This window comes from Rissa tridactyla, chromosome 16 (genome assembly GCF_028500815.1).
Source record: "Rissa tridactyla isolate bRisTri1 chromosome 16, bRisTri1.patW.cur.20221130, whole genome shotgun sequence".
NCBI lineage: Eukaryota > Metazoa > Chordata > Aves > Charadriiformes > Laridae > Rissa > Rissa tridactyla.
In genome coordinates, this window is record NC_071481.1 from 6,354,323 (window position 1) to 6,371,151 (window position 16,829).

Consider the following 16,829-nt stretch of genomic DNA (forward strand, 5'->3'; position numbering starts at 1 on the left):
TTGGTATTTTCTGAATTGGTCTCTACGTGTTTTCATTCTTGTTCAAGCACCACAGTCGCGCACAAATACTGCCAGGTGATGGAAAATTTACAGTCAGATCACAGACAATAGTTGCACATGCCAAGGCTAAATCTGTAGAGTCAGCAGCGACCTTTCAGAGACAACTTGACTATCTGGCTGCAAAATCTTTAGGGGTTTTTTCTAAAGCTAACCTTACCTGTCTCTGACATAAGGAAGTGACATTTCATCTGTCAATCCCTTTCTCACTCAGTCCTGCACGTGATGTACGTCAATGCTGCCAGGTTCCACGCTGCTGCCTGGTACGGCTTCCAGCTCTCTCTGCACCTATTGATAGAACAAATGCCTATTTCACTTATCAATAAGCAGTAATTCTCACCTCCTCATAACCTGTTTGGTGGTTTTATTCAGCAGCAGCTACAGGACTAACTAGACAATATTGGACTGAGACTTTTCAGAAATGAGGAATCCTTACAGTCTTTACCTTCACGCGCAAGCAGAGGTTCTGTGGCCTGCACAGCTTCTTTCAATCCACGTCAATCTCAATGAGCCACTGGAAGCAATGTGGTCTTTGGGGTTGTCTGAGCACGTACGTCACGCAGTGCCTTCTCAATGCACAAAACAGGAAGACATAGCACAGACATGAAGAGGCAAAGAGAAGAAGCGAGGGGCCGAGATGCTCAGAAATGCCTCAGGGTTCAGAGTTCCCAGTTGCCACTAAAAAGTAGCATCCAAACGCTGATGCTGCTGTGCCTTTGGAGACAGACTCTGCAAGGGCTTGTGTGCTGGAGTTTGAACCAAAGGGTCTCTTGCGTGCCAGGCTCTAGTTTCTCAGTCATGGATGAAGAGGCCTTAATCTTTTATGATTGTCTCCAATAAATGAGCTCAGTTCTGAGTGTGGTGCCTCACTCTATCAGGAGAACTGAGGAAGACGGGTTTCTTCTCCTTCCTTCAGCAAAGGAAGGTACAGAAACACATGTGGCAAAAGACCCCAAATGCAGTGGCTCAGGGCAGATTAAGGCTGAAACATAAGCACACACAGTGGTGGAACAGAAGAAAAAGTGTTACAGATCTCCTAATCCCTTCTCCCTCCGCTGTGCTCCATGACCCGCACATATCACACTAGAAGGAGTGCCCAAGGATGAGATCCGAAGGAAGAACCAGTGGATTCTTCCACCCACCGAAGTGCACTGATGAGGCAACTTCTACCTGTCTTCAGGGCCCACATTCCTAAGAGTACTTACAGAACCAGCTGAGAATTCTGCTTTTGCCCACCTTAAGGATATGCAGCCATGAGCTGAACATTACGCACATCGCCAGGAGCCTCATTTTACAGCTTCCTTTTTGCTTGGGGCCACAAGAGCCGCCAGTTTGCTGAACTGTCCAAATTACTAACCTGTTGGAAAGAACAAAAAACAAACAACCAAACAAAACAAAACCCCAAAAAAAGAGCGTCACCATTTCTCAGACATGCAGTTAGTTCTTGCAAGTCCAGTAGCTTTACTGACACTCACACAGAATCACAGAATGGTTCGGGTTGGAAGGGACCTTAAAGATCATCTAGTTCCAACGCCCCTGCCCTGGCCAGGGACACCTCCCACCAAGCCCAGGTTGCTCAAAGCCTCATCCAGCCTGGCCTTGGACTTAACGTCATTAACAATATACTGTCGTTGCCAGGGAGAGTTACTCGGTTTCCTGACATTGAGATTTTACTGATTACCCACAATGAGTGACCAAAGAAGCCATGCAGTTCTCCTAAATGTAAGAGGTTGTTCACATGAAATGTACGTCATTTCTGAATAACAAATATGTAAGACTGATGTACAAATTGCCTTGTAAGCTCCATCTCATAAACTGATTCCATCCCATTGCAAAAAAGAGACTCCATTGCTACCTACAGGATTCACATTCTGTTGTACAGAACTTGTCTATGATCTTGGGAAACAACTGTCAGTCTGTCTTTACTTAAAGAGCCCTTGGCTATGTCGTGACAGCTACAAGAAACGTTCCTCACACCAGGGAACCAGTGGTAGAACAGCAGTTCTGGTGGGCTGCAGAAAGCGTGGAGGAACAGCCAGTGCATGGGGTGCAGGTCAGTGCCGCAGCAAGCAGACGGTGAGGCTGGCACCAGGGGGACACAGGGACATCAACTCCCCAGAAGGACACCATATGAATGGTGACAGCTCACATAGTACTGTCCCAAAGACTGGTGTAAAAAAAAAAAAACAAAACCAAACAAACCTTAGGGACAAATAATTTATCTGCAGCCTGAAAGGAGAAGACAGAATTGTGTTCCTTTGAGCTCTGCTGACCTTTAGGCCAGCCTTGAGGTTTTGCAGTGACAAGGACTGGCTCCCCTGGGGGTTTCCAGATCCGGGGGTATTTGCAGCACCTGTCTAATGCCTGCCCTCTTTTGGCCCACTGGGAGAATGACTGCCCTGCAAACCTGCCCCAGCTAAGGCTGGGGGCACAGGAGTCACACAATGTGGCATAAGCACGTGTGATTCAGGTAGTGAGTGCCACAGGTGGGTTCCTGAGACCGGTTAAATTCTCACCCCAAAACAATTAGGGCTTTGCAAAGACCCCCGGATCCTTCCTTCACACAGCACTAAGGACCCTGCAGCACGCACCCATGGGAGCCCTGCCTTAGCCCATGGAACGAGTCTCGCAGCTACCTCTGGGGGTTGTTTGCACAGCCCGGCCACCAAAAGTGGCAACTCCTCACAGACAATCCCAATGGCGCAGAGGCCAGGTAGTACCATAACTGACATTTCATAGAGGGAAACCGAACCAGACAGAACGCAAAAACCTCAAGTCCCTGACGTTACCAAGCCGTGTATTTCCTTCCCAGCTTAGCACCTGTCACAGCGTCTATCAGCGGATGTGACCTTTCTTAAGTCTCTCATGGCAAACCTGAGTCACTTTGATGCACTTCTAAGTCACAGGAGAACGTGAAAGAAGAGAAAAGGCAGGAGATAAAGGATCTAGGGTAGCTGCAGTAGCAGAAGCTTGTCATATATTTCAGGGGAAGACCAAAAAAGACAACGGAGGAAGTGAACATAAAAAGCACAAACTTACGGATCTGTGGGTTGGGTTTTTTTTATTATAACAACTACTGAAATATGAAATACGTATGTTAACTGCCAAATCTGCGGTATGAAAGGAGTGTTCAAGAACTGCAAAACCCAGCTCATTTATATGATTTTTTTCCAACGTGGCTCTCAAATACCATCTGTTCTTGTCCTAATCCTTCTCCAAAACTGAATACAGCAAAGCAATTAGCAAAACAAACCTCCCTTTTAACCAAATTGCCTTGTTAAAACTCCAGGCGATATGGAGTTAGATATGCGATAGCCTCGCATGTAAGAGAGGGAAAAATACTGTAGATGGAAATCCCAAAGACAAGAGGGGTTGGTTTTTTGTTTGGTTTTCCTCCTGTAGCTAATTAGAAACAGCGTAAGGGGCTGGCCCCGTGGCGCGTAACTCATGAATAGTGCAGTTGAAAAGTTAAATTATTCATTTTCACACGGATATTAGTCAGTTTTACAGACAGTTCTTAAAACAATCAATAGGTCAAATTTCAGTGACAACATTCATACAGACAGTTTTGCATCTGCACAAACGACTTCCTGAATCAGGGCTCTGTGGCAACCAAGAGGCATTTAATTTACAAATCACATGGGTTTACCAAGTACTCTAACTGCCAGTAGAGTTCACACTAAAACCAGAGTTAGCACTGGTTTGCAGAATAAAAGACAAACTGACACCTCAGCTTACTGCATTACACCGGAAAAAGTTTCCAGTACAGCCCTATCTTTATCAGCTTAGCTGAAGCTGCACAATTCAGACTGTGTCTCTCTCAAGTGCCCAAAAACGGGGAAATCTGAATGGTTGAAAAACAGGAACTTGCTTTGTGACACAGGCCCATACCTTTGAGAAGGGAAAGTTTCATTTCTGGCACGTAGGAAGGCAAGCGTGGGCAGAAGGCAGCACCAATTTGTTCAAGATTTTCTGCCTATTTTTAACTACTTTCTGCCGTTTTAGGGAAGACTGGAACAAAAAAATCCAAGCAAGTTTTTCACAGAAAGAGTGACAAGACTGAAGATGGCAATTAAAAAAAAAATGTTATTCCTTTATTTAGAGTGAAATACCTACACCAGTTTATTTAAACTGGCAGTCTACCAACACAGAAATCCTCAAAAAAAAAAATCAAATCGTAAATGCCTCCAATCCTATCAGATGTTATTATGGTTTAACTCTTCTGATAGGATTATACGTCTTGGCACAGCGACTGGATACAGTCCTCCAGCAGGGCAGCCGGCACAGACAGGCTCACCGGTATGGATTAGCACAAAAACCAGCAATCGCAGTCTGGGAGCGCTTGCTATTACAGACCTTCAGCCACACAGCACACCGAATTGGCTGTTCTTGTCTTCCAAACGATGAGCAAATGCAACTTGTTCTCCGCTACCCTGCTGTGCCCTTCCACAGCCAGCGTCGGTTCATTCTTCAGGCAGAGGGAAGCCATGCCCTAGTTCGCAGGACATCTCCTGATGGGGAGGCTGTAGGAAGGCATGAGAACACAGTGAGTGCACTCGGGCATCTTCCTGTGCGGCTGAGCCAGAGGGCAGAAAACAAGTAAGATTCGCGGAAACAGCTGATGAGTCCACACCACAGAGGAGCTCTGCTGCCACAGCAGCACTTCTGTCAAGCCAACAGCTCATCTGCTCCTGTGGGCTGTTTTCACCGTATAACCCACAACCTACAATAGCTCGCTAGTTATCTCTGCCTTGCTCAGTTACATGGAAACATGGTACTTGCTTTATTGCCTCGGAAGTGGAGCCTACAAACTTGATAAGTTTCCGAGAATCTGTTGGGGTTTCCCTGGAATGCATTTCTCAGATTCATCATTTTGCCATCCAGTTCACCGCAAGATAACAGCATTTAGGCCACAGCACACTTCCAAAGACCTCTACGTTCACAACAGGGGCTCTACGATTTTGAAGGGGCTGAGCCTCATCATCTTGGCATCAACCATGGCAGGGGGGTTGCAACTAGATGATCTTTAAGGTCCCTTACAACCCTAACAATTCTAGGATTTTATGATCTTGAGCGTCCCAGCAACTCTCAGGTCAGAAATGCTGTCAGGCCAGTTTCACAGAGATAAAACACTACACGCGACTTTCTCAAGTCACACAGAAAGCCAAGGGGCAAGGCAGCATGTGAACTCAAAGCCAGTTAAGCCACAGGATTGACCATTTGGTGATCCTGCTTTCTGTGAGAATTATACGCACCGGAATAACTTTTTGCTCATTTGTACTCTCCGATCATACACATCATACAAGCACATCTAGCTGCTACCACAATTTATTTCAAAAAGTCACTATCACACTTCGTATATAATACAAATACTTATATACATTGTATATACGCTTCAAAATAAGAAATCACTGCTAAGTACACCATATGTATAACATATAAGAAAACATATGTTTAAAAACATGTTTCTAGACACCAGTTGTATTCTTGAATACATTTCCTGTTGCATATTTGGGCATATGCTTTGGTACTGTGCTTATAAAATACCTACCTCTAATGAGTAATCTACTAAGGAGTTACATTTGAAGTGAAAAACACTTCTCAATTATACAACTCCCAAGTTTTATTACTTCTTGAATTTTTACACGGAGGCATTTCAATTACAGCAAAAGCTATTGACAGTAACACTTCAGGCTTCTCTCAGACACTTCAGATGTTGCACTTGCCATCTAAAATGTGAACACTTTCCAAAACTACAGACTGATTAACTTGCGGTAAAACGTTACAGAACTAAAATTTGTTTCATACAGTGTAAAGGCAAACAACCAGGCATTTTTAACTGCACAGAGACCAAATCAAGAACACTTCTTGAATGAAGATTCCACTGACAGCATGCACAAGGTGATCATCCCGATGAATGGTCAGAGTACAGTTTAGGCATCTATCCACCGTTACACCATCTTTACACGCCTTTGCTAAAACGCAACCCTTGAAGGCCCAGAGAGTCAGCACTGTGTTCAGAGGTCAGCTCTTGCCTCTTATCAACAGAGAACATCTAAGGAGTTACTCCTTTCTAAACCATCACAAAATTTCCATTCAGCAGCAGAAAAACTCTGAATGTCCATGTACATGCTCCTAAACCTAAGACATAAACAGACTTTCCCCAAATCCAGAGCACGGTCTGGAACCAAACTTGCTTCTGTGTTTCTCCCTACATCCCAAGCAATCAAGTCTCACAAAAGTGGTTTTAGCTAAACAATTTTACTGTGGAAATGTCCAAGCTTGACTGAAGCAGCCTTGCTGATGATAGACACAACAGGATGTCCACCAAGAGGAAGCACACAGCATGTTGGTTGCACAGGGCTTATAGATAAAACATGAGTTATACATGGCAACTACTGAAGTTTACAGTGCAGACAACTGGCACTCTACCTTTCCCCCTATATTTTGAACTACAGTTTCCACTAATAATGTTCTAATCAGAAATTACCATCCCCTTTGCCTTCTGGCAATCCACATATTCTACTTTCCACACACATGAAGACCTCCGTGGAGATTTCCAAACACTTGGAGATCTGGAGCTACCTGGTGATCATTAGTAATTCCATTTTTTAGCCGGATAATGGATACACTGTTCACTATGTTAACATGACAATTTCTCAATGGGTATGTTTGAAGAAATGCATAACAGAGACAAGTGGCATTGAAAAGCCATCTCTTACCAGTCACTTAACAACTAGCACCAGAACTCTGGTGCTATTCTGGCACACGGCCAGCACGAGAGTTACCAGCAGTGACAGCTGCCTCTGGAGGCACAGCTGACATATGCCACTCTACTTGACCAAGAAGAAATAACTTGAAAAAAACAGAAGCACAAGGGACACTGGCTAGGTTCATCGGGGGAGATTCTCCACCTAACGCGAGGAGAGCTCATTTGGTAAGTAGACTGAAACGCTGGAGATACCTGCACTGAGAAAAGAGAGACATGCTCTGCTCAGCATCTCAGAATTGTACGACAAGACATAAACTCAGCCATAAAGCAAGTCTTTTGATTTCCCTTTTTTTCTGTCTGCTCAATGATCAGCTCTTACAGCTTCACAAACACTTTCTTCAGTCCAAAGACAACTGCCCATCACTACATACAGAATTGGCTAGAAATGCAGAGCAGACTATTATCAACTCAGTCTGGCAACAGGGATGCTGTGCGCAGGATCTGCCAAAGAGAAAGAATCACGTGATTTCAGCAAGAACAGCTACTCCCATGGGTCCTAATGCCAAAGGGGCCACTCAACGAGACCAAAGGAACCGAAGTGCAATTAAACAGTTACACACATCCACGCATACAGCCACAGAATGCTCCGTCACATTACTTGTTACAATCGATCGGCTCAGAAATGCAAGAAACAGAAGCGTAATGCGGAGTCAGTTTTTGATGAGACTAGAATTGGAGTGAATTTGTTCTTCCTGGACAGGGTATCGACAGCTCCCTCCTCCTGAAAGACAGATAATAATAACAAAACATAAAAAAATACTATACAGAGTAGAAAGGTCAGGAAAAGGGAAGTCAGGGACTTTTCTAGTTTCATAAAAGACTAGGGACCTGAATGACATTTGGGATAGTGCTTGCCTTTCCAGCCAGTGCAAACATTAAGCATAGGGAACAGTGAAAATACACTTTCTCATTGCTCTGTCAATGGAACACGAGGCAGCTGTGGGCTGATTCAAGAGCCAGGCTGCCACTTAATTCTCACTATAGAATTCAGCTCTTCTCAGTCAAACATTTCCTGTGTTTGCAGGTGACGCTTCAAGACAACTCACTTTACGTAGGCAAAAAAGTTCACCATATACTCTTTAAAAGACTGTTGATTCTGGATCCTGACTGTACTGAATAGAATTCCCTGCACAAAATCATTACCTCATTTTTGCAGGGACGAAGGGAGGAAAAAGCTAGAAGGAGTTAAAGTTAGAGAAAGAGAGAGAATCCTTCTGCTGGTCAACAAGTTGGGGAATCTTTGCTCTGTAAGAATGCAAAACTTGAGACACTATGACCTCCAGTGCATCAGGACTACACAGAGGATGAACCACTGGCATTAACTGCAGATGACACTGTGCTACTTAGTCAGGTAGCCTTCATTATGATTAGAACCAATTATCAAAGTTCAAACACAGGGCCCTGATTATTATTTTCTGTACATTTTTCACCATAAAAAGAAACTCACCTTGACGGTTTTTCCTCCTCTTGGTCTCTTTTTTGGCTGCTTGGATAATCAACAGAAGGATGGACATTCCACTCACCATGAGCAATATCAGACAAATAAGGATAAGTGATAAAGACCCTGGAAGGAAAAATAGAAGAATACACTAAAAAAGGTGCATGGTTCTAGCTGCAGTTTCCATGGCTTTCCAGCTTCAGAAGAAGGAACCTAGAACTCCAGAAGCACCCCTGAACCACAAAGCCTACAAATCTCAGCTGCCAAGCAGACTAGCAAGAAGTCTGGAATCCCGTGCATGTCTCACTGAAAGACTGTGTAAAATACAGATATGGCTTCTGAGAAAGAGTGTGATTTCATTTCCAATGAAATCAACTTCAGGTGAAAATTACTGAGCAGCTCTAGTAAATAGACTAGACTTGGTTATTCCCTCTCCTTACCCCAGTTAGTCTCTGTGGGGCTGTTTGTATCCGTGCAAATGAAAGGAATCACACTAGATCTGGACGGTGAGAACGTTGCAGTCGACATCTTATTCTTGTGGTCAGCATTGGAAAGATTCAAAGCAGGTATTGCACTCTGCGAGGTAGCTGGCTGTGTGACATGGTTGCTGCAAACAGCATCAGCTGTTTTTGTCCCTGGTCGAAGAGTGCTTTTCCCAAGAACGCTGCAGCTAGAGACACAACATAAATTAGTGTAGAGTTTCAAACAGTTGCAGTATTGCACTTTAAGTAATCTCCATGGAAAAAGCCAGTGAATATTACAATACTTTTTTTATCAACACAAACTCAGGCTTCACCTTTCCTAGATTCTACAGAATATGTGAAGAACAACTAAGCTAATCACAGTTATTACTGGAAAAAACCTGACATTCTGTTTTTCTTTGCAACCGTGTACCTAACAGCCTTGAAGCACATCTGCATTTGGCAAGGGAACCTTTTGCTAGAGAAACAAAACATCCAGACCTTTAAAAAACCAAAAGGCTGAGAATACTGTTGTTGCTGTAGGCGAAGAAAGGGTGGAAGGCAGGCAGATGCTTCAAATCAGTACACAGACTGCTCAAGGCTCCTGAGAGCCATGAGAAACACGGTTTTGTCACACCTACTGCAGGTTTACTCTATACACCATGATTTGGGCATCAACTGCTACCGAGATAAACCCAAAAATGTTGCTCTGGGCATGTTTAGATCAGTGATACGTACTTGGTCCAAGGTTTGCAGTTTTCATTTCTCCCTGTGGAATAAGACCCTTCAGGACATGGTAAGCATGCTGGAAAAAAAGAAAGAGAGAGAATCTGAGTTCAGTTAGCAACATAACTGTATGACAACCACACGTTAGTTATACTAATAGCTTATTCCAGTAGTCTAGCTTATGGAACAGACCAAACAAAACTCACATAGCCTCTACAAACCACACTCATTGGGTCAGAAGTAATACAACATGCTCAGAGGCTCATTTTAGCCTGCAACTGGCAAGGTTTCCCGTTTTCTCTACTGGCTATGGATATTAACAAGGAGAGCATTAAGATTTCTGACAGCTCAGGAATCAAAGCAACCGTTTGCACAACTACCCTGCTGTTAACACTTGTGCGGAGACATCAGTGAGCCAAAAGACAAGCAGCTTTTACACTAGAAATAACAAGCATCTCACCTGAAGCGGAGGCAAGAGTTTGGAGAGTCTGACACATCACTAACTTACCGCTTCGCAGTGGATGGCTGTCATCTGGCATGTAACCTGCATCGCACATGCAAATTCTGTCAGAGGTCTTCTCACACTTCTTCACTTCCTTGCTCCCCTTTGCTAGCAACAACAGAATACAGGGCATGTGAGAGACAAGAAATAAGTTAAGAAAGGCACAAAATATTAATTACTCGGTGCCTATCTGTTGTGTGTAGAAACAACCGCGGAGAGCAGAGTTCATTAACAATTCTGAAGACACCCGTTTTCAGGCAGTGCAAGCCTGCTTCCCTTTGAAGGCTCCACCACCAGTACCAACCAGGAGTTATCAGCTACTGCAGTGACAACCCAGTGTTTGGGCTTGGTCATCTCAAGTGACAGGCTTTAGGACATCAGCCTTTGAGGAGCACGCAAAGATATGAAGACTGATTGTCTCCCAAATTTGTATCAAGAAATGACCGCTATACAGCTGACTTACTAGTGTCACAGATCGTACAACTCTTGCAGAAGCTGTGGTTGTGCTCACTATTAAAGTATTCGTCTTGACAGGGAGCGCAGACTGTATCTGTTGTTGTTGTGCAGCGGCTTCTCATTCTTTCACCTAAAAGAAAGACCACATAGAAGGAGGAACTGATTGTTATCAGAAAAAAATCCTCTTGGTTTTCATGCATTAGAATGAAAGATTGCCCAGAAAGCAACAGTTCCACTTACAACTCTGACTTAAAACATCCAGCAGATTTAGATACACCAGAATCCCTAAAAGCATTGGCCCATAGCATCACTGTAAATTATGCAGCCAAAATGAGCTAGTAGGGGCCTGATGACTCGCTAAGAGTTGAGACAATGCCCCAAATGATTCTCCCAGTGGATTCCAAATATCACTTCTCCAGACCACCTTTTCATATGGTTTAGACATCACAGTTTGCAGCCAGTATCGGTTAGGGAAAAAAAGCAGGTTTTTAAGCACAGCAATAGGTCTGATCTCCAGTGTAATACAATGGCTCTATGACAGATCCTGCCTTCCCTTCTGACATAAATCATGCAATTCAACCCAAAGTAATCCCAAACAGGTACAAATGATGGCAATGGACTGCTCAGGTTTGCAGAAAATACATTAGTGAAGCAGTCAAGAATATATGTTTGTAGTACCTTTCTGTTGGCATTCTGAAAGCCCATTAGGCATGAAAGAATGCGGTTGTATTTTGATATGCATCTGTATTGGCGCCCAGCAACATCAAAGATGTTACTAGCTCCACTTCATAAACAGTGAGACACAGCGCAAGATGTAAGGCAGGCATTTGTTACTATTCCAAACAGCATGTCTGTACCACACAGTGCATTTAGAAACAAGCTCTGAATGCTTGCACCCACATCCTCCGACCTGTACAATACACAGCGCTTCCACAGAAGTTCACATTGATGCGCTAGGACGACAAAGTTCGTAAGCAAAGTAACTTGCCCAAACCGAAACGGCAAGTTACCAGTGGATCCTGGAAAAGAAAGGAGTCAGATATGTTTCTTCTATCTCACAGCTTCCCTCCATTACAGCACAGGCTGCAGGAACTATACAGACAGCTCTAATGACTAGGGTTTTTACACTTGAGCTTAAATACATCTTTCTTCTCACAGACTGCTTCTTTCGTTTTGGTTCTCCATTTTCCCGTTCTGTAGGTGAACAACGAGCACCAAGTCTCTCGATCACTCTAATTTTCTCTGCATTTTATTAAGTGCTATCAAAATACAGGAAATTTTTAGTGATGACCATATATGCAGTACACTTCCACATTTTTTACCATTTACACAATCAGGAAGAGACTATGAAGAAATGTCTCCCCAACAGCAGCAGATTTGCTAACAATGCCTAAAACCTGATAAAAGTTCTTTCAGCTCAAGGAGGAACAAAAAACTTTAGAGATAAAGGAATATCTTTACCTGCATACAAGTATGCCTTTCTTTAAACTGAGTTCAGAAACACTTTTTTTTCCTTAAAAAAACCACCAAGTCTTAAGTAGTAAAACCTTGCTACGAAAGAAAGCTTAACAAGCCATCTTTAGAAATAGAATTAATTACCTAAAGTTTTCCAGTACTATGCAAGATTTCTGAGCTTCTTTATGTGATACGTAAAGGACAGTAACATAAATGCCACCACCTTTTCTCAGCCAGTACTCCCACAATGAAAACGCACAAGACCAACACATTAAGAAAGCTGAGCCGCACAAAATAAGTTAAAGAACATGTAGCTCTTTCAAAAAGATGGATTCCTAAATGTACTATGTTATAGAAATAATCTCTGTCAGTCCAGACTGATAGGAAAGTCTCCTCAAACGCTTTTTTCCAACATGGTGTTTTCTACCACCTGTGGGTTATTAACTGATAGATATTACATCGCGCAACTATAACCAACATCCAGTGAAAATTACTTACCAGGGGCACAGTCCTTACAGCATTTTTCACGGAAAAGATAGTGATGTTCTTTGCATTTCAATACCAAGCAATGGCTAATAGGGACTGCCAGCAGCAAGAACGAAACAGCAGAAAAATACGAGTAAAAACCTACAGCTACCATAATGCAGCCCTGTTGTCCCAGCAAAATTCTAATAGCGGCAAACTTTTAGAGAAGTGATTCTAAACTGCTGGCAACCAGAATAAATTCATATGTCAGTTGCTGGGAAACTCCCAGCATGTACTCCACGCCCCCATCCTTTTTTCCACACCCTGCAAACCTATTTTCTGCAGTTCACAGCTAAAATATTCACAGGCAGCAAGATGGCATGCTGAACAGCATTATGAAAAGGTTTCTATTCACAGCCTTAAAACAGAGTGCCTCCAGCCAGGTACATACCTCTCCACATTGTATTAAAGCACAGGCGCCTTGAGTGCCAGGAGAACCAGAAGAGATGATCCTTGTTATTGTAAAGAGGAGTATTAAAGCAATAGAGGGGTAATGACTGAAAACCTTTACGGATGAGAGCCGTGAGTAAAATGAAACATAGCCCACACAGGTTTGCTCCTTAAAAGAAGTACAGACAGATGCTCTCCCCTTGGTCTCAAGGTAACGACAGACCCGTGACTTTTATTGCTGTATAAAAACCAATGTTGTTAATACATTTCGCTTCTCAGGGAAAGTGTGGAATCACAAATCATCAGTCATCTCATTATTGCCCTCAGGAGCTAGCAAAAGCTACGGATGAGAAGGGTCTGCAGTCTCCATTTCGACTCTTAATATCAGACTCCCTGCATTGCCACTGAAGAAAAGTAAGCGCCTGACTCCAAAACAGAGACTTTGTGTCACCCCTACCAGTTGCCCCCATGGAAATAAAGGCTTCCAGCACAGGTGTGCTCTATGAAAGCAAAGAAAGCAATATTCATGTACCAGCTACTTCTGATGCTAATTTGTTCCACAGAAGCACATTAACTCTGGAATTCAAAGCCCCAGAAGGCTTCTCCATCCAGGTGTGCGCACCAGCAACAACCAGACAGCAATGGAGGAGGCCGAATAGCACACTGGCACAGCAGTCCTGCCCCCACCTAACACAAGCATGTAGAGCAGAGCAAAAAAGTGGTCACACTAGGAATTAGCGTGCTTTAACTTTCCAGGCTCACTATTGATTTTTACTAATTTGATCTTACTGATCTAGGATGTAAATTTTCAGTCTTCCCGTTCTAAGGGACTCGAGCAACTCTTATGCAAAGGCACAAGGAAACAAGACATCCTACAGTAATCAAAGATGTTTTATTTAAGTTAGTTGAAAAACATGGCCAGACTTCCCAGACAAAGCAGATCTACAGTCAAGGTACATCTAAATGCAAAGGAGATTTGACTGGAAGAGAAGTACATTTGGAATCCCAATTAGCCTGCAGTATTTGGGAGGACTGAACAGCAACATCCTGCCCTTTTTTATCCAGAACTGCTGCTTTTCATTTCTTTCTTAAATTTCCGTAAGACTGTTTAAGAGTGGAAGGGGAGACAAAAGTGAGGCAAAACAGTAACTATTTTTCTACTTCTATTTTCCAAGCATTTTGGAAAACAACCGCTATGGAAAAGAAGTTATATCCTAAAGCTACTCTTTCCAAAAGGGATCAAAGCTGACAGAGCAAGTAAACCATCCCAGCTGAATTTCAACTGCCTTCACACTCAGTACCTGCACGCAGGAAATAGCCAAATCTCTTCCCATTGCAGTATCACACTCAATGCCACTGAAGTAGCTTTATGCCTCATAACTCAGTCATTCCCTCAGCAATATTTAACCAGGCTTTTTTTTCCCCAATTCTCTTTCACAAACAGTAGAAGACTTCACCTATTCAGTAAGTCAACTATTCAGTAAGAAACTGAAAATACAGACGCCTATGATGTTCATAAACAAGGTAAGGTTAAAATTCTGCTACACACACTTAAACTGAAAACTCAATACTAGCGCGGTGATGACCAAACACTGATATTCTTCTTAAGGATACTTTAATACAAATTAAATGCTCTTTTAATAAAAGCAGTTCACACAAACTTCGTAAACCATCTTGAGAATTCAACTTTTATGTATGGCATCCTTAAGTGTTGACAGGCTTCATATTGCCAGATTTCTTTACCTGGCTATATCATGCAAGTAACTAAAACAGGGAGAGAACAGTGATAATCCCATAGCGTTCCACAACTAGCACACTCCTTGGCTGGATTTTTACCAATGCAGATTAACCTCTCCCAAATGCTGCTTGGCATTGCTGTGGGCATCATGGGCTGCTTCCAAAAACCAGCCTGGATGCAGCTACTCTGGTCGTAGTAGGAGAGGGGAGTTCCAGAGTGGCGAGTTGAGCCACGCTACGGGACAGAAATAAGACCTTGCTCTGCTTTTATTCAATATACATGTATAATTTTTGACTACAGATGCTTATCCCAGATATTCCATGCAAGCTTTTGAATTCTGGAAAGATGAAACATGTCCATGAGATAGTAGCTCTCAGAGACCAAGTCCTATTAACAGTAGGCAGATTGCCTGTGTACATCAAAAAACCCCAAACTACCAAACATGGAATTCGAAACTAGTGCTTAATAAAAGGCTTTAAAGAAAGAGTCACTAGATTCCTTAGGGATTACAGCCAAGTAAGAGTTCCCCTACGGGAAAGGGCCTAAAACGATCTGAGAAAGATTGAGTGCATATAAAATACTTGAAGAATTTTTAAAAATAAATAAGTCTATGGACAAATTAGAATAGTTCGAACTTCTAAAATTCCAAAACAGGAATAATCTCATGTACCTCCAAATTTCACCACGCAGTCCACTTTATCCTTACAGCTGTTACTTAACATGTGATCCTGATTTCTGGCAGAGAAAAACAAAACACATTAAGGGGCAGAACTCTATGCATACATTAAAAATTAATTTTTCCCAGTTGCTCCTCAAGTTTCAGATTTATCAGTTAAGAGGCAAATACTGCAACAACAGTACGTACTTCAACATTTTTGCAGTTGCTAGTTAAATATTGTGTTGCCTTGTATTTTTCAAGGGATTCCATGCTTACATTACCAGAATATTAAACTACGAGTGTGTATGCAAATCTTTGCCTCTATTGACAGATAAAGTCCCATATTTCATCATCATATTTCGGCTGCTGAAGAATCCCTCTGCAAACTAGCCCTTGCTTTCTGAGCGTCAGGTGTGACAAGATAGAACTTGCCCACTCAAATTATATCTAAATAATTGAGCTGTGCAAACAACTAGAGTATAATACAAGAATGCAGGCAGGGCATTTATATAATTATCAACTAATACTGCTACAACTTTTGTCTTAACCAGACTGGCAACAACCACATTGCAAAAATGTATGTTTACACGTATAATTTTGTGACAGTTCAAAGCACAGGTCATTGCATATTTTTGAAGCCCTAGTTAAAACAGCAGCAAAGCAAAACCTAAAGCTTTTGCCAATCAATCTAAACCAGCCGTACTTATGACTTCCGCTAAGCACCACATGTTTAGACATAGGATTTTGTTCTGAACATCTCCAGATTCTAGCCACATTAAAATCTCACCACCCTGCAATCAAGTACACATGGGGCGTTGGTAGGGGGCAGAGGGGAGTGGGGGCTGACTAATGTGGCAGACGTTCTAAGTTCACTTTAACACAAGATTATCAGCTGAACTGATAACTTACAGTTCTTTCAAAATCATATTTTAATTTGTCTGTCCTCTGAAGAGTTTCAATTTTTCCCCCACTCACCGACAAACCTTAAACCAGCAACATTTCCAAAGCATGGAGAAAAATATTTAATGAAAAAAGATATGTATATAAAAAGACTCTGATACAAGCCATTTAACAAAAACAAAAAATAAAAAAAAAGGGAGAGAGGGAATACTAGAACAGAAACAGACAGCAATACTTATATTTACATTATATTAAGAGAATAAATTTAATCAAATATAACATCTCACTTGGATTTTCAGGCAACCCTTCAGAAAGAGGAGTTTTTACAGTAAAGATGGAACCAGGGTAAAAATAAATTTTCTATTTCAGACAGTAGTGGATATGACCCTTCTGTTGCAAGATTTTTTTTAGAGATTACCCAAAACCAGACTGATTAAAAAGCTTCCCAAGCGCTGACTGTACATTGCTCCGGCAAAAGCAGTACAAAAGCAAAGCCTGTATTTCCCCCAGCTTCATCATTCATGAGTTCATCAGCATCATTAATTTGCACAGAGGCAAGTAATTATACTAGTTTTAACAATGAATTTTAGTTAAGCAGTAACCATACTCCTAAGGTGAACCACATTGCTGTCTCCAACATCTTTAAGTCCACAAAGAAACCTTCCGATTGTTTCATTTCAGTATGCAATTTGATTTTTTACGACATAAGCAATCTCAAGTCACTCACATTCCCAGTGCAGCTGCAAACACA

At 42.3% G+C, this 16,829-nt stretch overlaps 1 protein-coding gene across 5 annotated transcripts; it reads right to left on the reverse strand.

The window, feature by feature from the left end:
* Positions 1 to 248: 248 nt before the first annotated feature.
* On the reverse strand, positions 249 to 16,172 carry TNFRSF4 (TNF receptor superfamily member 4). 5 transcript variants are annotated; one of them, XR_008469554.1, is made up of 8 exons: positions 12,366 to 16,161; positions 10,420 to 10,542; positions 9,963 to 10,064; positions 9,467 to 9,533; positions 8,708 to 8,937; positions 8,277 to 8,393; positions 4,414 to 7,550; positions 249 to 1,414 (listed from the first exon to the last, which is right to left on the reverse strand). XR_008469554.1 is itself a non-coding variant. In XM_054222780.1 (8 exons), the coding sequence occupies exons 1-8, from the start codon at positions 16,102 to 16,104 to the stop codon at positions 7,480 to 7,482; spliced, it is 792 nt and encodes a 263-aa protein (XP_054078755.1). In that variant the 5' UTR covers positions 16,105 to 16,172; the 3' UTR covers positions 4,130 to 7,479. The 5 variants fall into 5 exon arrangements, 3 of the variants coding, with proteins under 3 accessions (XP_054078755.1, XP_054078756.1, XP_054078754.1); XR_008469555.1 differs by lacking the exon at positions 249 to 1,414 and having other exon boundaries at positions 4,130 to 4,580; positions 7,428 to 7,550; XM_054222780.1 differs by lacking the exon at positions 249 to 1,414 and having other exon boundaries at positions 4,130 to 7,550; positions 15,191 to 15,255; positions 16,088 to 16,172.
* Between the last annotated feature and the right edge of the window lie 657 nt (positions 16,173 to 16,829).